This window comes from Belonocnema kinseyi, chromosome 4 (genome assembly GCF_010883055.1).
Source record: "Belonocnema kinseyi isolate 2016_QV_RU_SX_M_011 chromosome 4, B_treatae_v1, whole genome shotgun sequence".
In the NCBI taxonomy this organism is placed as follows: Eukaryota; Metazoa; Arthropoda; class Insecta; order Hymenoptera; family Cynipidae; genus Belonocnema; species Belonocnema kinseyi.
In genome coordinates, this window is record NC_046660.1 from 61,747,532 (window position 1) to 61,770,519 (window position 22,988).

Below are 22,988 nucleotides of genomic sequence, written 5' to 3' on the forward strand. Positions count from 1 at the left end.
AAAGCCCTGAGAATAGATAAGATCCTTTCACCTCCGCAAGGATGGTAACGAACTAGAAATTCAAAATTCGAACTATTTCAAAAAGTACTGTTTGGTGTCGCTAGTGTTTCGCCAACGCACGTCAACGTAACGGTAACGGTGTAGTGGTCTGCGGAGTGCGGGGTACGCGTTGCGAAAGTTTTAGCTGCTTTCCACGACGCTTTTTGGTGCAGTTTTTTTCTAGTAAGAACAAATAAATTCGGAATCAACATGGCTCGAATCGTAGCTATGAAAGAAACACTCGAGAAGACGTTGAACGACGAAAGCAGACCCTGGACAAAGTACCTTGCACTTGCAGAGCAAAAGTCTGGAGTCAGCAGACTCTACCTTTTTATAGGTATATTTTTAGGTTATAATTTTCCCATTTTCACCTCTTTATCTGTCTTCTACGTTATCAGTGTCAATCTCCCTTTCCGTCCAGACAGTCATCTGACAGTTTCTGTTCTGACATTGTTTTTTTATCCACGTATGCAATTTTTCGTGAGTGTTTTCCCTTTGTTCCAATTTTTCAAGTTCAAGGATCAAGGATGACATCGAATCTGTGCAAAGGTCGGTTTTTTGCCTCACCTCGTTACGTTTCAGGAAAACGTCCATAATTTGCAAAAATTACGGTTATCCTGTTATTTTTATATGAATGGCAATTTTTTTTCGAACGGTTTTTATTTCCTTCGTGCAAGTCACTATTTTATGCAATAAATCATGTAAAAAGTGTCATTGTCATGCCATTATTTCCAGATGCGAAGTTTTAAGATTTTAATTTTCTTTGTGTTACATTTATTTCTTATTTTTTAAAAATCTTGATGTTTTGGAATATTTTCAAAATATGTTAGCATCTGAGCTGGACTCACGGAAGTTTTTTTCAACATTTAGATCTTCACATATTTCTTTAAATCTCTTAATTGCTAGAAAATCTTTTGTGGCGATATTTTTACTGAATTAATATTTCAATTACTTTTCGACAAATTCAAACCTTTTCAAGAAAAGAACTTTTCTGGATCTTCCAAGCGATAACATAACCTCAAATTTTAATTGTCCCTAAAATTATGAAATCGAGAAAAATAACAACGTTGTTTAATAATATTTTAAAAATTGAAAGAGAATCCAAAAATACTTTAAAAAATAGCTGAATATAAATTTTTTTATTTAATATAATTTTTTTTAGCTTCAGATAGTTTATATAAAAAAATTAATTTTCTAGCAAACAATTTTTTTTTACTAAATTATTGAACTTTCAAGGCAAAATGACGCATTTCCTCTCGAAAACAGTTGAGTTATCAAATGAAAAATATGACATTTTGATAAGAAAAAGTTAATTTCATATAAAAAAGGACAAATTTACAACAAAATACTAGAACTCTCAATCCAAAGGTTGAATTTTCAACTAAACTTAACCAAAAAAATAGATTTTTAAACGAAAAGATTACTTTTCTGCCGGAAAAAAAACAAATCTTTAACAGAATTCAAGGATTCTCAACCAGAAGATGAATTTGCAGCTAAAAAATATGAATTTTAAACAAAAAGATTAATTTAATGCAAAACAAAGTTCAACCAAAAAGTTGAAATTTTCACTAAAAAGGATTATTTTAGTACCAAATGAGACAATTTTTTAACCAAAAAGTTAAAGTTTTAACTCAAAAATATAAATTTGTGAAAAAAAGGATTAAATTACTAAAAAAGGCGAATTTTCAATTAAATTTAAGAATTCTTAACCAACAAAATTAATTTTTAACAAGGAAAGGAAACATTTATTTTGTTTATTATTAAGAAAGTAGTTCGACTTTAAAACATAGTTGTTAAATTTTTAACCAAAAAGATCAATTTTCAAAACAAAAAGATTAATTTTCGACCGAAAAAAAATTCAACCAAAAAGTTTAATTTTCTACTGAGGAAAACAAACAAATCTTTGACAAAATTGAAGGAATCTCAACCAGAAGTTGAATTTGCAGCTAAAAAATATGAACTTTAATCATTTGTAACCAAAAAGTTCAATTTTCTAAACAATAAGATTAATTTTCGACCGAAAAAAAATTCAACCAAAAAGTTGAATTTTTCACTAAAAAGAATTGCTTTATTGCTAAAAGAGACGAATTTGTAACCAAATACTAATTAAAATTCTGCCAAAAAAGACGAATTTATAACAAAAAATCAACCACAACAAATATTTGTTTGGCATAATATTTCATATTTTAACAGAAGAAATCAATTTTTCTACAAAAGAAACGAATTTTTAACAAAATTCAAAGTTCTGACCCAAAAAGTTAATTTTTCAATAAAATTGAGGAACTCTCAAGGAAAACTGTATTTTGAAAAAAGAAAGAACTTTTTTTTTAATTTTTAAGAATGTATTTCAAGTTTAAAACAAAGTTATTACATTTGTAACCAAAAAGATTAATTTTCTACCGAAAAAACGGGTTTTTAACCAAATTCAAAAGTTTTCAACAAAAAAGTAGAATTTTCAACTAATATATTTTAATTTTTGAAGAAAAAGATTAATTTATTACCAAAAAAGACGAATTTTCAATAACATTTTTTAATTCTCAACCAAAAAAATGAATTTTTTAAAACGAGAGAAAACCTTTATTTATTTTTGTTAAGAATGTATTTCAACTTTAAAAGATAGTTGTTAAGTTTCGAACCAAAAATATTAATTTTCTACGGAAAAAATAAAAACAAATTTTTAACAAAATTCAAGAATTCTCAGCCAAAAAGTTGAATGCAGTTAAACTTTTAACCAAGTGGTTGAATTTTCAATTAAAAGAGATTAATTTTCAACAAAATAATTAAACTTTCAACTAAAGAGATAATTTTTTAACTAAAAATATAAACATTCAACAAAAAAAAATGTAATTTATGAACAAAGTGATTCCAAAAGATAAATTAAACAAAATTTGAGTTTTCATCCAAAAAATATTCTAATTAACTGTTCAAGATCAAAAATTTAATTTTTAACAAACAAAAAAATAAGTTTCTGCGAAAAAAGTTGAATTTTCAATCCAAAAAGACAATTTTTTTTAACCAAAGAGAATGATTTTTTAACGAAATAGTTGAATTATCTACCTAATAGTTGCATTTTTATCATTTTTCGACACTAAAATATAAATTTTAAACCAAAAGAAAATTTTCTACGAAATAGTTAAATTTTTAAAAAAATTGTATGACTTTTTAACAAAATATTTTAATTTCCAACCAAGCAGTTGCATTTTTATCCAAAAAGATGACATTTTTCTTAAAATAGACGGATTTTCAATTAAATAAAAACAAAAAGCAATTTTTTAAATAGTTTAATTTTAATTCAGAAAATATTCCAGTTCTTTTTTCAACACCCAAATATTATATTTAAACAGTAGAATTTTCAACCGAAAATTATGATTTTTAACAAAATTGTTGAATTTTCAACCAAACAGATGCATTTTTATCCAAGAAAGATGTAATTTCTGCTAAAGTAGGTGAATTTTGAAATCAAAAAGACAAACTTTAGAGAAAAAAAGAGTTAAATTTTCAACAGAAAAGTTGCATTTGTATTGTAAAAAGATCAAATTTCTCCTAAAACAGGTGAATTAAACGAAAAAAAGGTTTTTAAAAAATAATTGAATTTTAATTTAAAAAATATTCCAGTTCACTTTTTAACACCAAAATAAGAATTGTAAACAATTTGCAACTAATTTACATTTCGTTAAAAGAAAATTGTTAAATTTTAAACTAAATAATATAATTTATAACTAAAAGGATAATCTTCAGAAGAAAGTTTTTGCGAAGTTTCAAAATTCTAATCTGAAAATATTTCATTTTTAACGTTTTTAACTTTTCCGATTTTCGAAATTTTAATCTTAAATTATTCAGATTCGAAATGCTTGAATTCAAAATAATTGTTCAATTTTAAACGCTTTGAATTAGAAACTATACAATTTAAACTCCTTTCTAATAAAATTGTCGATTTAAAAAATTGTTATCTGAAATTTTCCAATTTGGAGTTTTGTAATTTTTTATAATTTGATAGCAACTATTTAAAATTATATATTTTTTAATTTTGCTACCGCACGGGCAATAAGATTTTGAACAAATTCAAAATTATTTAGATTTTATTTTAAAAAGTTCATTTTAAGTTTTGAAGATTTTAAAATATGTAGAAAAAGAATCTGAAAGATTTTAAAACATTTTTGTAAATTAAATTTTCAACAACGACAAAAATTAATTTTCTACAAAAGTATAAATTTTCGATAAAAAACGATGACTTTTAAAAGAAAAAAAAAACGTTGAATTTTCACAAAAAGTATGTACCAAACAATATAAATTTTCGACCAAAAACTATTACTTTTTAACAAAAGACCTTAATTTTCAACAAAATAGTTAAATCTTTAATTAATATTAGATTTTTTCAAATTCAATTTTTTGTTGTTGTTAAAGTTCATAATTTTAGTTGAAAGTTCGGTTTTTTTGGTTAAACAATCAAATTAAAAATTCTTTTTGTCGCAAAAAAGTTTTTTTTAACTGCAAATTCAAATATTTTGTTCAAAAAAATCAACTGATTAATTATAAATAAACTTTTTTGTTGTTATTTCATGTTCTCGTTTTAAAAATTAAATTGTTTTATAGCGAACTAGGCTTTTTGGCATGAAAATTCAACAAATCGTTATAAAATTAAACTGTTTGGTAGAAAATTCGTTTTTCTTTTTGTTTTTATTGAAAATTCATTCTCAATGAAAATTTATCTACTTCATTTTTGGTTAAAAATTGAACTTTTTTATATTTAAAAATTCAACATTTTTTGGTTGAAAAAATTATGTTTTTTTGTTAAAAATTCGTCTTTTTTTGGCAGAAAATCAATTTTATTTGGTCAAAATTAAGTCAGGGTGAAAATATATGCTTTTTGGTCAAATCTAACTGTTTTTTATTTTTAATTAAAATTTTGTTGTGGAAATATCAACTATAACATTTTTAAAAAAACATAAATATTTTTTGTTAAAAACTCAACCATTTTTTTCATTCTTGACTGAACAATTTTTTTTGGTAGAAAATTCATTTTTTGTTAGAAATTTCACCTCTTTTTATTTAAAAATGAAACCTTTTAGTTGAAGATTTATCTATTTTGGTTGAGGATTAAACTATATTGTTGAAAATTAAAAAATTTGGTATAAAATTTAACTATTTAGTACGAAATTCAAATTTTTTTATAGAAAATTCGTTTTTATTGTTTTAATTGAAAATTAATTTTTCTCAATATAAATTCATTCACTTAATTTTTTGGTTAAAAATTGAACTTTCATGATTTAAAAATGCAGACTACTAATCTGTTTTGCTTGAAAATTCGACAATTTGGTAACGGATTTTACTATGTCGTAAAAAATTGAATGAGTTTGTAAAAAAAATAGGTTTGTTTCTTAAAATTGAAAACTAGTTCTCAGTAGAAATTTAAATACTCCATTGTTTATAGTGGACGTTTTAATCGAAGAAAAAAATTCACAATCATCTCCCGGTTTACAAAAAAAAAAAATAATAACTTGTTTGCTTGTCTTATTTAACATTATTTCATCATCTTGCCATCTATTTTAGAAAAAACTAGCAGACCCGACCAGGCGTTGCTGTTAGAATCTTATGAGTATAAAAATAAAAACATTAAATTTGCAATAAAAAAATATTAAAGTAATTAAATAAGATAAAAAGTATCCTATCTTTTAAGTTGGACCAAATTACACAGAGTATAAAAAATTTCATCAAGATCGGTTAAGTAGTTTCGGAGTTTAGTGGTGACAAACATCGTGACACGGGATTTTTTTATGTGTATATAGATGTCACCTATTCACCTTTTTTGACGACAATAGGTACTGTGATGAGTGCCATAATAATTGGGTTAATTATAATTTAATTATAGGGGCGGTGGTATTTTTGGCATTGTACTTGATTCTGGGCGTAGGACAGCAACTGGTATGCAATATAATTGGATTTGTGTACCCAGCCTACTGTTCCATGAAAGCACTTGAAAGCCCAAGCAAAGACGATGACACAAAATGGCTAACGTATTGGGTTACGTTTGCTGTTTTCACGATCATCGAGTTCTTCTCCGAGTACATCGTGTGCTGGTTTCCGGTGTATTGGTTAATAAAGGTATTTTTTTTACTATCAAAATAGCCTTCAACAGGGTTGCGAAATTTTCGATATATTTCAGTGTTTTCAATGGATTTTTTTAAAAAGATTTTAGGGTATATTTTGAAAAATTCTAAGAAAATTTTAAAAGCTTTTAAAAGTTTCGAGGGGTTTCCAAATATTTTAGAGAATTTTATATTTTTTGGGGAATTTTAAATGATTATAAGGAACTTGTTCATTATTTTTATTCATTTGAAGGAATTTAAAAGATTTTACCGAATGTTGTAAAGTTTCTAAAGATTTTAATGATTGTAAAATTTTTAAAAATATTTTCAGAATTTCAGAAAATATCGCCAGATTTCATGGGATTTAATAATATTTTAATGAATTTTAAAGAATTAATTAATAAAAGATTACATTTTTTTTATTTTATCCTGAATTTTCCACCAAATAAATGAATTTACATACAAAAAGAATAATAGCCAACAAATACGAATTTTCTATTTTAAAAAATGGATTTTCAACCACAAAAAACATTTGATAAACATAATATTTCAATTTTTAGCAGAAAAAATAAATTTTCAACTAAAGCAAATTTTTATTTTAAAAACAAAAATTTAAGGAAAGAAATGAATTTTCAACTAAAAAAGATAAATTTTTAGTTAAAAAATATTAATTTTCAACAAAAAAAAACGAATTTTCAACCAAATAATTAATTTTTCAAGCAAAAAAGTCAATTTTTAACTTACATTATGAATCTGCTACCAAAAAGGCAAAAAAATTTATTTAATTCTAGGCAATTTTTAAAATCTTTTAAAAATTTCAAGGAATTTCAAAATATTTTAAAGAATTTTATTTAAATTTTCAACTAAAGCAAATTTTTATTTAAAAAAAGAATGATTTTTTAACGAAAGAAATGAATTTTCAACTAAAAAAGATACATTTGCAACACAAAAAAAAAAGAATTTTCAAACAAATAATTAATTTTTCAAGCAAAAAAGACAATTTTTAACTTAAATTATGAATCTGCTACCAAAAAGGCAAAAAAATTTATTTAACTCTAAGAAATTTGTATAAACTTTTAAAAGTTTCAAGGGATTTCAAAATATTTTAAAGAATTTTATTTAAATTTTCAACTAAAGCAAATTTTTATTTAAAAAAGAATTTTTTTAACGAAAGAAATGATATTTCAACTAAAAAAGATAAATTTTCAACAACAACAAAATAAATTTTCAGTTAAAAAATATTACTTTTCATCGCAAAGAAAAAACGAATTTTCAACCAAATAATTAATTTTTCAAGCAAAAAAGTCAATTTTTAACTTAAATTATCAATCTGCTACCAAAAAGGCAAAAAAATTTATTTAATTCTAAGCAATTTTTATAAGCTTTCAAGGGATTTCAAAATATTTTTAAGAATTTTATTTAAATTTTCAACTAAAGCAAATTTTTATTTAAAAAAAGAATTTTTTTTAACAGAAGAAATGATATTTCAACTAAAAAAGATACATTTTCAATACAAAAAAAAGAATTTTCAAACAAATAATTAATTTTTCAAGCAAAAAAGTCAATTTTTAACTTAAATTATGAATCTGCTACCAAAAAAAGGGGAAAAAGTTATTTAATTCTAAGCAATTTTTAAAAGCTTTTAAAAGTTTCAAGGGATTTCAAAATATTTTAAAGAATTTTATTTAAATTTTCAACTAAAGCAAATTTTTTTTTAAGAAAAGAATTTTTTTAACGAAAGAAATGAATTTTCAACTAAATAAGATAAATTATCAACAACAAAAAAATAATAAATTTTCAGTTAAAAAATATTAATTATCATTGCAAGAAAACGAATTTTGAACCAAATAATTAATTTTTCAAGCAAAAAAGTCAATTTTTAACTTAAATTATGAATCTGCAACCAAAAAAAGGGAAAAAATTTAATTCTAAACAATTTTTTAAAGTTTCAAGGGATTCACAATTTTTAAAATTTTATATATTATGGAGAATTTTAAATAATTATAAGGAACTTGTTAATTTTTAAATGATTTGACCAGATTTTGGAAGGTTTCTGAAGATTTCAATGATTTTTTTAAAAGATTTCAAGGTATTTTAATAAATTTTCCAGAATTTCAGGAAATATCGCCAGATTTAATAGAATTTCATGCGATTTATTAATATTTTACTGGATTTTAAATAATTAATTAATAAAAAATTACATTTTTTTATTTTATCCTGAATTTTCCACCAACGAAATGAATTTACAAAAAAGAAAATAATATTCTGCCAAAAAAGAAGAATTTATACAAAAAAATTTCAACCACAAAAATATTTGTTTGACATAATTTTTCAATTTTTAACAGAAGAAATCAATTTTCAACTAAAACAAATTTTTATTTAAAAAAAAATTTTAACGAAATAAATTAATTTTCAACTAAAAAAGATCAATTTTCAACAATAAAAAAAGAATAAATTTTCAGTTGAAAAAATATTAATTTTCAACACAAAAAACAACGAATTTTCAACCAAATAATTAATTAATTTTTCAAGCAAAAAAGTCAATTTTTAACTTAAATTATGAATCTTCAACCAAAAAAAATATTTTTCAACAAAACTGTTCCACTTTCAACCAAAAACATGAATTTTTATTCAAGAAGATTATTTCTTTTAGTAAGAATAATTTTCTACCACAAAAAAAAATAATTTTCAACTAAAAAAAGTACATTTTTAACCTAAAAATGCGAATTTTCAACAAAATAGTTCAATTTGCAACCAAAGAAATTAATTTTTATTTAATTTTCAATTAAAAATGGAATATTTCAATCTTCAGTAAAAAATATAATAATAATTTTCAACCAAAAATACAAAAACAAAACCAACAAATTATTTGAATTTACATCCATACAAATGAATTTTCAACTAAAGCGATAGATTTTGAAACAAATATTTTTTCTCTTAAAAAAAAATTAATTATCTACTAAAAAAACATTAATTAAAGAAAAAAGAATTTTCAGCTACAAAAATGAACTTTCTACCAAAAATAAACTGTCGACCAAAAGTGGAATTTAAATTTTTAGTAAAAAAAATAATAATTTTCAATCAAGAAAAAACAAAGTTTCAACAAATTATTTAATTTTTCAACTAAAGGAAACAAAATATATAACTTTTCAACCAAAGAGATCAGTTTTTAAATTAAATTATGAATCTTCAAGCGAGATTAATTTTTTAGTAAAAATAATTTTCTACCAAAAAAACTAATTTTCAACTAAAAAAAAGTACATTTTTAACCCAAAAATGCGAATTTTCAACAAAATTGTTAAATTTTTAACCAAAGAGAATTAACAAATAATAATCTTAACATTCTTTACATAAAAAACGAATACATTTTGATTTTTCGAATAAATAAAGATCAATTTTTACTAAAAATTTAATAGTTAAATTTTCAGTAAAATGAATATAATTTTTAAGAATTTTTCAATCAAATTTTCATCCAAAGAAATGAATTAATGAACAAAAAGAATTATATTCAATCAAAAAAGACGAAATTTCTAAAAAAAAAAATAATAATTCTCAGCCAAAAAAAAGAAGAAATTTGTCAGAAATAGTAAAATTTTCAGTCAAAAAGATCAATTTTCAGATAAATCAATTTTTTACTAATAAAATGAATTCTCAACAAAATAGTTTAACTTTCAACCAAAATAGATGTGTTTTCAAACAAGAAAAATTTTTTTTACAAAAAAGAAGACGATTTTTTAAACCATATAGTTGAATTTTCAACCATAAAAGACAAATTATTAACAAAATACAATAATTCTCGAACAAATAGTTTAAGTTTCAACTAAAAAAGGTACATTTGCAAAAACAAAAAATGAATTTTTAGAAAAAAATCAACTTTCAACCAAAAATGGAATAGTTAAATTTTCAGTAAAAAAAAAAAATAATTTTCAACGAAAAGAAAAATTATGTTAAAAATTAAACTGTTTCAATTCGAAAGTCTTAGTAAGAATTAGAATTAATATATCATTTATTCCGATAATTTTATTTTTAAATATAAATTTTAATTATTCATCAATAAAATATTTTAATTCAAAGTTTTAAATCTTCCTTTATATTATTTTTTATATTAAATTTAATAAATAAGTTTATTAGTATATTATTTCTATTAATTCTTTTTTAATCATTAAAAAATGTAAACGTGCGTTTCAAATTTTATAAACTGTTTTTAACTTAAAAAATAACTCCGTAATAATATATTTGTAATTAAAGGTTTTTCTTAAATTTATTTAAGTTAATTAATTTTTTATTAAATATTAGAAAACGAATAAGTATTTAATGTTTAGCAATATTTTAACGCTTATTTAAGACGAGTAAATTGAAACCAAATATTTAAAAGAAAAGAAATTGAAACTGAATTGTTTTACATAGAAAGCTTTGAATGTCTAGAATTTCGAAGAGCTTTAAACTTGGAACGTTACCAGGATTTTTTTTAAATGGTAGGAAAAATTCGTTTCATTTCAAAACATATTTAGAAGTTCTAACCAAATTTTAAAAATAATTTTAAATTTAAATAAATTTAAAACAACTTCTAGATTTCTCAAGATTTTGAAATAAAATTCTGAAGCTTTTTAAGGATGTTTATAGAATTTAAAATGAAAATAATTTAATAAGTGTTCTATTAGAAATTAAAAAATGTTTAAAGTTTCTAAAAATTGTTTAAAATACTATAATTTAGCTTTATAGTTTGAATTTTTTAATTTTCTTGGCCATGAAAAAATTTTGCGAACCGGGAAATGACCATGAATTTTTTTCTGGAATTAAAACGGCCACCCTGAAGTTGCATTTATTATTTTGCAGTGCCTTTTCTACGTTTGGCTGATGGCTCCCTCTGAATACAACGGATCTCTGATGCTATACCGGAAAGTTATCCGTCCCAGATTCGTGCAGTACCAGCCCCGAGTTGATAAATTATTGTCTAACGCTGGCGAAATCGGTAAGAAATTTTAAATTGCAAAAAAAATTCAAAGTTTTACAAAAATTCAAATTGGAAAAGTGAAAAACAATTTGTTTTATGCAAATTAATAATTAAAGTTTATGGTTTATTGGTGAAACAAAATAAATTTTGAGTAGTTCAGTTCAAAAAGAAAAAATTTATTATTTTAATTACTGATCAGTTTTTCTTGGCCATTTTTGAATTTCATAAATTAACAATTTTTATTAATAAAGATTAGTTTTCGACGCAATGGTTCAAGATTCAACAAAAAGGGGTAAATTTTCAACAAAAAACAAACGAATTTTCCACAAAATTGTTATTTTTCAACTACAGAAATTAATTTTAAACCAAAAAAATCAGCTCAATTAAAAGCGGAATATTTAAATTTTGAGTAAAAAAATAATAATAATTTTCAACTACAAAGATAAATTTTGAAACAAATATTTCTGCTACAAAAAAAAACAACTAATTTTCAACTTAAAAATTTGTTTTAATTTAAAAAATAAAATTTTCCATCAAGAAAAAACAAGGTTTCAACAAATTCAACTAAAAAGATGGATTCTCAAATATTTTTCGATAAAAATAAACAAATTTTTAACTAAAATAAATTAATTTTCCTTTTAAAAAAAGGATTTTCAAGTAAAGAGGTCCATTTTTAACTTAAATTATGAATCTTCAACCAATAAAATTAATTTTTAACAAAACACTTCCACTTTCAACCAAAAATATGAATTTTCTACCAAGAAGATTAATTTTTTAGTAAGAATAAAATTCTACCAAAAAGAAAATTTTCAAATAAAAAAAGAGTACATTTTCAACCAAAGAAATTAATTTACACATAAAAATCATAATATTTTACCACAAAAAAAAGAATTTTCTACAAAATACACGAATTTTTAACCAGATATTAGAATTTTCAACTAAAAAATATCAATTTTAACCACAATTTGAATAGTTCAATTTTCAGTAAAAAGAAAATAACTTTGAACAATTTTTCAATCAAATTTTCAAGCAAAAAAATGAATTTTCAAACAAAAAAATCAATTTTCAAACAAAAAAATCAATTTTCAATTAAAAATGGAATATTTCAATTTTCAGTAAAAAAAATAATAATTCTTTTCAACCAAAAATACAAAAACAAAATTTCAGCAAATTATTCAAATTTACAACCATACAGATGAATTTTCTACTAAAAAAATGGATTCTCAAATATTTTTCGATAAAAAGAAACGAATTCTCACCTAAAATAAATTAATTTTCATTTTTAAAAAATTTCAAGTAAAGAAGTGAATTTTCAACAAAAAACAGATACATTTTTAACACTAAAAAATATAAATATTCAGTTAAAAAGTATTAATTTTCAACAGTTCCACTTTCAACCAAAAACATGAATTTTAAATCAAGAAGATTAATTTTTGAGTAAGAATAATTTTCTGCCAAAAAAAAACTAATTTTAAAATAAAAAAAGTACATTTTCAACCCAAAAATGCAAATGTGCAACCAAAGAAATTAATTTTAATAAATCAACTTTCAATTAAAAATGGAATATTTCAATTTTCATTAAAAAAAAAATTCAACCAAAAATATAAAAACAAGATTTCAACAAATTACTTAAATTTAAAACCATACAAATGAATTTTCAACTAAAAATATAGATACTGAAACAAATATGTTTTTTAATAAAAAAAAAAATAATTAATTGTACACTAAAAAAAAATAATTTTAATTAAAAAAAAAAAAAAAATTTCAAGTACAAAAATCAACTTTCAACCAAAAGTGGAATTTAAATTTTTAGTAACAAAAAATATTTTTTAATCAAGAAAAAAAAATTTAAACAAAGTATTTACATTTTCAATTAAACAACTGAATTTTCCACTAGAAAGATAGATTCTCAGACAAATGGTTTTCTTTAAAAAAAAATACACATTTTCAACTAAAATAAGTGTATTTTCATTTTTAAACAAGAAATGAATTTCCAACAAAAAAAGACATTTTTAACAATAAAATAATATAAATATTCAGTTGAAAAGTATTAATTTTTAACTTAAATTATGAATCTTCAACCAATAAAAATAATTTTTAGCCAAAAATATGAATATGAAAAATACGAGCAAAAAAACTAATTTTAAACTACAAAAAAAGGACATTTTGCAATCCAAAGGGGCAATTTTTCAACAAAATAGTTAAATTGTCAACCAAAGAAATGAATTTTAAAAAGCTTTTAATTTAAAATGGAATATTTCAATTTTCAGTTTAAAAAAATGATTTTCAACCAAAAACACAAGAACAAAACTTCAACAAATTATTTAAATTTACAACCATACAAATGAATTTTCAACTAAAAAGATGGATTCTCAAACAAATATTTTTCGATAAAAAAAACGAATTTTCAACTAAAATAAATTAATTTTCATTTTAAAAAAAAAAGAAATTTTCAAGTAAAGAAATGGATTTTCAACAAAAAATCTACATTTTTAACAAAATACTTCCACTTTCAACAAAAAGTATGAATTTTATACCAAGAAGATTAATTTTTTATTAAGAATAAAACTCTACCAAAAAAAACTAATTTGCAACTAAAAGAAAGTACATTTTCAACCCGAAAATGCGAATTTTCAACAAAATTATTAAATTTTCAACCAAAGAAATGAATTGACAAATAAAAATTATGATATTCTAAAAAAATTTAACCACATATTAGAATATTCAACTAAAAAGTATCAGTTTTAACCACAATTTGAATAGTTCAATTTTCAATTTAAAAAATCAACTTATTTTCAAGGAATTTTCAACTAAAATAAATTAATTTTCATTCAAAAAAAAGAAAAGAAAAGAATTTCCAAATAAAGAAATGGATTTTAACAAAAAAGATACATTTTCAAGAATAAAAAATATAAATATTCAGTTAAAAATGATTAATTTTCGATACAAAAAATATCAATCAGAGGTAAATTTTTTACTTAAATTATGAATCTTCAACCAATAAAATGAATTTTTAACAAAACAATTTCACTTTCAACAAAAAATATGAATTTTTAACCAAGAAGATTAATTTTTTATTAAGAATAAAATTCGAGCAAAAAAACTAATTTTCAACTACAAAAAAAGGACATTTTTAACCACAGAAATGAATTTTTGTTTAATCAAATTTCAATTAATCAAATTCATTAAAAAAGTATTAATTTTCAACACAAAGAAAAACGAATTTTCAACCAGAGGTAAATTTTTAACTTAAATTATGAATCTTCAACTAATAAAATTAATATTTAACAAAACACTTCCACTTTCAACCAAAAATATGAATTTTATACCAAGAATATATATTTTTTAGTAAGAATAATTTTCTACCAAAAACACTAATTTCCAACCAAAATAAAAAACTACATTTTCAACCTAAAAATGCTAATTTTCAACAAAATACATGAATTTTTAATCACGTATTAGAATTTTCAACTAAAAAATATCAATTTTAACCACAATTTGAATAGTTCAATTTTCAATAAAAAGAAAATAATTCTGAACAATTTTTCAATCAAATTTTTAACGAAATTAATAAATTTACAAACAAAAATAATTATATTCTAAAGAAAGACGAAATTTCTATAAAAATTCTTAAAAAATAGTAAAATTTTAAATCAAAGATATTAATTGTTAACTTAATGATGCATCTTCAACTAATAAAATGAATTCTTAAGAAAGTAGTTGCACACAAAAAAACAAGGTTTGAACAAATTTTCATCTGAATTTTCAACTAAAAGAAATTAATTATTAAAAAAAAAAAAGAATTTTCAACGAAAGAAATAACCTTCAATGAAAAAAGATGAAATTTCAACAATAAAAAACAATAAATATTAAATTAAAAAATATTAATTTTCAAAAATAAAAAAAAAAACGAAACCTCCACAAAATCGGAAAGTTTTTTCTACCATTTTCAAACAAAAGGTAATAATATTCTACCCTAAAAATAAAAAGAATTAATTTAAATAAATCGTTATTTTTTCAACCAAAGCCGTGAATTTTTTACAAAGCAGTTCCACTTTTAACCAAGAAGATGAAATTACAAAAAAAGCATTATGGTCTACAAAAGAAACGAATTTTCTACAAAATACAATAATTTTGAACCACAAAGTAGATTTTTTGACCGTAAAAGGATCAATTTTTACCAAAAATTTAATGGACGAATTTTCAATTTAATTTTCAAATAAAGAAATAAATTTACAAAAAAAAAGAGTAATAGTCTATCAAAAACGCCGGAAAAAAACGAAACTTCTACAAAATCCGAAAAATTTTTCAGCAATTTTCAAACAAAACTTATAATATTCTACCCTAAAAATAAAAAGAATTAATTAAAATAGTTCAGTTTTCAAGTTAACTTCTTATCAGGAATAATTTTGTAGCAAAAATTCGAATTTTTAACTAAATATGAGAATTTTTAAAAACAAATAAAAAGAATAATATTCCACCAAAAGCGATTTTTTTGACAAAATACGTAAATTTTGAACCAGAAAGTAAATTTTTCAACTAAGAAAAATCCATTTTAAATCAAAAATTGAATAGTTACATTTTCAGTAAAAAGAAAAAAATTTTTAACCAATGTTCAATCCAATTTTCATCCAAAGAAATGGATTTACAGAAAAAAGAACAATATTCTGCTAAAAAGACGGATTTTCTATACAAAAATTAATTTTCAACCACAGAAAAATGAAGAATTTTCAACAAAATAGTTCAATTTTTAACAGAAGAAGTAAATTTTCAATTTAGACAAATTAATTTTTATTTCAAAAAAAGAATTTTTAACGGACCAAATGAATTTCCACCAAAAAAATAGATCAATTTTAAACAATAAAAAAAGAATAAATTTTCAGATAAAAAATATTAATTTTCAACACGAAAAAAACGAATTTTTAACCAAATAATTCATTTTTCAATCCAAAAAGGCCATTTTTAACTTATATTATAAATCTGCAACCGAAAAAGAGAAAAATTTATTGAACATAATATTTAAATTTTTTAACAGAAGAAATTAATTTTCAAAACAAGAAGAATATTTTTCCATTAAAAAAGACCAATTTTCTATCAGAAAAATTAATTTTTAACCAAAAAAAAAGAAGAATTTTCAACAAAATATTTCAATTTTAAACATTAACAAAAAACATTTATTTAACATAATATTTCAATTTTTAACAGAAGAAATACATTTTCAACTTAGACACATTAATTTTTATTTTAAAAAAAAGAAGTTTTAACGAAAGAAATGAATTTTCAACACGTAAAAAAAATTGCAACCAAATAATTAATTTTCTTAAGCAAAAAATTCAATTTTTAACTTAAATTATAAATCTGAAACCAAAAAAGAAAAAAAATTTATTGAACATAATATTTAAATTTTTAACAGAAGGAATAAATTTTCAAAACAAGAACATCATTTTTCTACCAAAAAATACGAATTTTCTATTAAAAAAAATTAATTTTTAACCAAAAAAAAAGAAGAATTTTGAACTAAAACAAATTAATTTTTATTTAAAAGAAGAATTTTTAACGAAATGAATGAAATTTCAACACAACCAAAAAAAAAAAACAAATTTTCAACTAAATAATTAATTTTTCAAGCAAAAAATTCAATTTTTAACTTAAATTATAGATCTATAACCAAAAAAGAAAAAAAATTTATTGAACATAATATTTAAATTTTTAACAGAAGGAATAAATTTTCAAAACAAGAACAACATTTTTCTACCAAAAAGACGAATTTTCTATAAAAAAATTAATTTTTAACCACAAAAAATTGAAGAAATTTCAAAAAATGATTTAAATTTCCAACAACAACAAAAAACATTTATTTAACATAATATTTCAATTTTTAACAGAAGAAATAAATTGTCAACTAAGAAAAATTAATTTTTATTTAACACAAAAAAAGAATTTTTAACGAAACAAATGAATTTTCAACAATAAAAAAAGAATTAATTTTCAACACAAAAAAATGTCAAAACAAGAACAATATTTTTCTACCAAAAAAGGCGAATTTTCTATACAAAAATAAATTTTCAGCTACAAAAAAAGAAGAATTTTCAAAAAAATAGTTAAATTTTACTTCAATTTTTAACAGAAGAAATAAATTTCCAAGGCAAATTTTTATTAAAAAAAAAAAAAATTTTTAACGAAAGAAATGAGTTTTCAAGCATAAAAAAATAATAAATTTTCAGTTAAAAAGTATTAATTTTCAACAACAAAAAAACGAATTTTCAACCAAATAATTAATTTTTCAAGCAAAAAAAATCCATTTTTAACTTAAATTATGAATCTGCAACAAAAAAAAAAAAAGAAAAAATGTATTGAACATAATATTTTAATTTTTAACAAAAGGTCATAAATTTTCAAAACAAGAAGAATATTTTTCTACCAAAAAGATGAATTTTTAACCGCACAGTTAAATTTTCGACTAAAAAAGATAGATTTCCAAGCCAAAGAAAAACTATTTCTAAAAAATCATTCAAAAATAATTTTCTAGCCTAAAAGATTCATTTTCAAGCAAAAGAGACGAATTTTTAATATAATAAATGAATTTCCTGCCAAACGGTTGGCAATTGAACTAAAAAGGTGGATCTTAAAAAAAATTCATCTTTTAACCAAAAAGTTCATTTTTAAGTTTAAGAAAAATTATTTTTTAAACGAAAAATAATGATTTTCAACAAAAAAGTTCAATTTTCCTCCAAAGAGAAGAATCTTTAACCAATAAAATAAATTTTGGTCACAATCTTTCAATTTTAAACCAATTGGTTACATTTTTCATACAAAATAAAAAACAAGCAGTTGTATGCAAAAAAAAAAATTAATTGTATTTAATTTTAAAAGTGCATTTCGATTTTTAATTATAGCAAAGAAAGCTGCAGCAAATGCACTCCTGACCGAGAAGAAGGAATAACTTCATTACATCCAGCTTCTATTTTCCAACAATTAGTAAGAAAAAAAAAGAAAAAAAAAGACTTTGAGCTTTTACCCATTCCTTCAGATATTTAATTAAAAACTGAAAACTATACAATCATCCTCGCACAAATTCGAGTCTCTAAAAAATGACTCTATAAAAAAAAGAAAGAGAGAGAGAGAATTATGCAAATCTACAATTTTTTTTTTAACGACTCATGGAATGCATTTTTATGTAACGTAAATCTGTTTGTGTAACTTGTCGCTTCCGTGAGCTGTACTTTGTCAAAGAATGCCTAAAATTGAACATATATATATTTTTCCAAATTAAAAGCCTATTGATGAATTAAGTGCCTAAGAATTATTGCTAGAAAAGTTTGTCATTTGATTTTAAAAAATGGCGAAATGTGAGAGTATATTTGTTGCTTGTGATATGCTTTTCATGTTCCAGGTAATTCGTGAAATTGTGTCTGTAATGTGCCATTTTCTCCATTAATTTGCACATGCTGTGGTATAAAAATATAAAAAATTAAGGTACTTTGTCAGAAAATGCCAAACGTTTTTTTTTTTTTTTTGTGATTTACCGTCGCTTGTGCTGCTGTGAATATTTATCAGATGTTGGCAAAACATTTTTATTGTAGATATTATTCAATGTTAGGCTATATCGCGAAAAAAAGATGGATCTTCTAAAGTTTTAAACTCTGTTGAATCGGTGACAAAGAAATTTAGTAAACTTAATCGAGAAATTCGTAAACTTGGTAAAAACTTGAGACATATTTTTCATTAAAATTGAAACGACTATTTCAGTTCTACCGAAAAATGTGCGAATTTCCGTTCCTGATTGTTGTAATAGATAAATAAATTCAAAATGGACCACAAAATGCATTGAAAGATAATGTCCCGTTGGTAGTAGAGCTATGCGGGACGACTTATCGGCCGAGAATGGTTGTTTTCTGTGCTGAGTTACCGACCGATGGTAATTATCTGTTGTTGGTAATTTAGCAGAGAACATATCCTTGCTCGGTCGGTAAGTGTTCCCGAATTAAATCGGGGAAACAATCATAATTTAATATTGTAATATTTAGTTTTCGAGTAGGAGTGCTACGCCAGTTTATTGTTAAACTTGTGTCTTAAAATCCGGTTTGTACAAAGGCGGTTGATTTGGTGTATCGTAGAAACTATCATTTTTTCCACCAAAATATACGAATAAAGATAGTTTCATTGTGGATCATGATTTTTTTTTAAATAAGGCCATTTAATCATAATACTTATTCGATTCCTACTTTACCGACATTTTTCAGAGCTAAATTTCAGGAAATACAAAAATTGAATTTAACAAAATTTCTTTTTTTTGTATTTTTAAATATTTAGGGACTTATTTGCCAAATTTTCATCAAGATATTTCAATTTTTGAGACTGAAAGTTGCTCCGAAAAAATATCGGTAAGGTAGGAATCGAGTAAATAGTACTTATGGCCTTAACAGCAGACCTGTTCCTTCCCATTACTTTTCAGATCCGAAATTAATTTTGAACTACAAAAAAAGAATTCTCAAGCAATCAAATGAATTTTTAACAAAATAGTTGAATTTTCAATAAAGAAGAATAATTTATTAGAAAAAAGACAAATTTTCTATTAAAAAAGACGAATTTTCTATAAAAAAAATGTATTTTCAACAAAATAGTTACATTTTCAACAACAAAAAACATTTATTTAACATATTTCAATTTTAACAGAGGAAATAAATTTTCAACTTAAACAAATTAATTTTTATTAAAAAAAAAAGAATTTTTAATGCAAAAAATGAATTTTCAACATACAAAAAAACGAATTTTCAAGAAAAAAGTCAATTTTTAAGTTAAATGAATCTACAACCAAAAAAGAAAAAAAATTATTTAACGTAATATTTCAAATTTTAACAGAAGGAATAAATTTTCAAAAAAAGAACAATATTTTTCTACTAAAAAGATAAATTTTATATTTAAAAAAATACATTTTTAACGACAAAAACGAAGAATTTTCAAAAAAATATTTAAACTTTCAACAAGAAATATTTATTTAACATAATATTTCAATTTTTAACAGAAGAAATAAATTTTCAGCAAAAACAAATTAATATTTATAGAAAAAGCATTTTTAACGAAAGAAATGAATTTTGAGGTCAAAAAAAATTATAAATTGCCATTTAAAAAAAATACTAATATTCAACAAAAAAAAAACGAACTTTCAACCAAATAATTAATTTTTCAAGTAAAAAAAGTCCATTTTTAACTTAAATTATGAATCTTCAACCAAAAAAGAAAAAGTGTTAAAAGGAGGAAAAACTTCAAAACAAGAACAATATTTTTCTACCAAAAAAGACAAATTTTCCAGTTTAAAAACTTAATTTTAAACCACAAAAAAAGCAGAATTTTCAACAACAAAAAAAATTTATTTAACATAATCATTCAATTTTTTACATAAAAAATGTATTCTCAACTGAAAAAAAATTTTTAATGAAAGAAATCAATTTTCAACTAAAAAATATTAATTTTTAACAAAAAAAAACAACGATTTTTCAAGTAAAAAAGTTAAATTTTAACTTGAATTATGAATCTGCAATCAAAAAAGAAAAAAATTTTTTTAAGGTTATATTTCAATTTTTAACAGAAGGAATAAATTTTCAAAACAAGCACAATCTTTTTCTACTAAAAAGACGAATTTTCTATAAGACAAAAATACATTTTTAAGCAAAAAAAAAAAGAATTAAAAAAAAAAGATTTAAATTTTCAACAAAAAACATTGATTTAACATCATATTTCAACTTTTAACAGAAGAAATAACTTTTCAACTAAAACAAATTAGTTTTTATTTAAAAAATAATTTTTACGAAAGATGAATTTTCCACAAAAAAAAAGGAATAAATTTTGACTTAAAAAATATTAATTTCTAGCCAAAAAAGACGAATTTTCAACCATATAATTAATTTTTCAAGCAAAAAAGTCAATTTTTAACTTAAATTATTTTTTTTTTTTAAACTTTAAAACGTTTTTAAAAATGATCAAATTTTGGTTTTAAAGCCGAAATTTAAGAAGGAAAATGAATCTGCAACCAAAAAAGAAAAAAAATTATTTAACGTAATCTTTCAATTGTTAACAAAAGTAATAAATTTTCAAAACAAGGGCAATATTTTTCTACTAAAAAAGACGAATTTATTAATATAATATATTAAAATTTTTAACAGAAGAGATAAATTTTCAACTAAAACAAATTAATTTTTATTAAAAAAAAGCATTTTTAACGAAAGAAATGAATTTTCAGCAATAAAAAAAAAACGAATTTTAAACCAAATCATTAATTTTTCAAGCAAAAAAGTCCATTTTTAACTTAAATTATGAATCTGCAACTAAAAAAGAAAAAATGTACTTTTAAGAGGAGGAAAAATTTTCAAAACAAGAACAATATTTTTCTACCAAAAATAGACAAATTTTGCAGTAAAAAAACTTCATTTTCAACCACAAAAAAAGAATTTTCAACAAAATAGTTAAATTTTCAACAACAAAAAAACGTTTATTTAACATAATATTTCAATTTTTAACAGAAAAAAAAAGAATTCTTAATGAAAAAAATCAATTTTCAACTAAAAAATTGTAACTTTCAACAAAAAAACAACGAATTTTCAAGAAATGATTTAAAATTTCAACAACAACAAAAAAACATTTATTTAACATAATATTTCAATTATTAACAGAAGAAATAAATTTTCAACTAAAACAAATTAATTTTTATTTTTAAAAAGGGAATTTTTACGAAAGAAATGAATTTTTAACAATAAAAAAATATATATAAAAAAAGAATTTTTAACTTAGATTACTTTTCTTTAACTTTAAAACATTTTTAAAAATGGTCAAATTTTTGTTTTGAAAACAAAATTTAAGAAGGAAAATGAATCTGTAACCAAAAAAGAAAAAATTTATTTAACGCAATATTTCAATTTTTAACAGAAGGAATAAATTTGCAAAACAAGAACAGTATTTTTCTACCAAAAATGCCTCTATATAAAAAATTAATTTTTAACCACAAAAAAACAAGAATTTTCAACAAAATCTTTACATGTTCAACAAAAAACATTGATTTAAAATAATATTTAAATATTTAACAGAAGAAATAAATTTTTCAACTGAAACAAATTAATTTTATTTGAAGAAAAAAGAATTTTGAACTAAAGGAATGAATTTTCAACACAAAAAAAGTAAAACCATTTTTAATCAAACAGTTAATTTCTGAAGCAAAAGGGTCAATTATTAAGTTAAATAATTAATCATCAACTAAACAAAAAACCGTTTATTTGACCTAATATTTCAATTTTCAACAGAAGAAATGAATTTTCAAAACAATAAGACCAATGGTAATTATCTGTTGTCGGTAATTTAGCAGAGAACATAACCTTCCTCGGTCGGTAAGTGTTCTGGAATTAAATCAGGGAAATAATCATTATTTAATACAGTAATATTTAGTTTTCGAGTAGAAGTGCTACGCCAGTTTATTGTTAAACTTGTGTTTTAAAATCCGGTTGATTTGGTGTATCATAGAAATTATCGTTTTATCCGGCAAAATATACGAATAAAGATAGTTTCATTGTGGATTATGATTTTTTTTAAATAAGGCCATTTAATATTAATACTTATTCGATTCCTACTTTACCAACATTTTTCAGAGCTAAATTTCAGGAAATACAAGAATTATATTACAAATATTTTTTTGTATTTTCAAATACTTAGGAACTTATTTGCCAAATTTTCATCAAGATATTTCAATTTTTGAGGCTGAAAGTTGCTCCGAAAAAATGTCGGTAAGGTAGGAATCAGGTGAATAGTACCTATGGCCTTAACAACAGCCCTTTTCCTTCCCAATACTTTTCAGATCCTAAATTAATTTTGAAATACAAAAAAAATTCAAGCAATCAAATGAATTTTTAACAAAATAGTCT

At 21.8% G+C, this 22,988-nt stretch overlaps 1 protein-coding gene across 2 annotated transcripts; it reads left to right on the forward strand.

The window, feature by feature from the left end:
• Positions 1 to 106: 106 nt before the first annotated feature.
• LOC117171272 (receptor expression-enhancing protein 5-like) lies at positions 107 to 19,247 on the forward strand. 2 transcript variants are annotated; one of them, XM_033358407.1, is made up of 4 exons: positions 107 to 376; positions 5,909 to 6,141; positions 10,962 to 11,097; positions 17,976 to 19,247. In XM_033358407.1, the coding sequence occupies exons 1-4, from the start codon at positions 250 to 252 to the stop codon at positions 18,020 to 18,022; spliced, it is 543 nt and encodes a 180-aa protein (XP_033214298.1). In that variant the 5' UTR covers positions 107 to 249; the 3' UTR covers positions 18,023 to 19,247. The 2 variants fall into 2 exon arrangements, with proteins under 2 accessions (XP_033214298.1, XP_033214299.1); XM_033358408.1 differs by lacking the exon at positions 107 to 376 and adding an exon at positions 460 to 588.
• Positions 19,248 to 22,988: the final 3,741 nt, after the last annotated feature.

What these genes read in the sequence shown, in the direction of transcription:
- LOC117171272 (XM_033358407.1), top strand. Translation starts at nt 250, where the DNA reads ATGGCTCGAATCGTAGCTATGAAAGAAACACTCGAGAAGACGTTGAAC. An exon ending in CGGTGTATTGGTTAATAAAG is followed by an intron (nt 6,142 to 10,961) that starts GTATTTTTTTTA and finishes ATTATTTTGCAG; the next exon opens with TGCCTTTTCTACGTTTGGCT. An exon ending in GTCTAACGCTGGCGAAATCG is followed by an intron (nt 11,098 to 17,975) that starts GTAAGAAATTTT and finishes TTTTAATTATAG; the next exon opens with CAAAGAAAGCTGCAGCAAAT.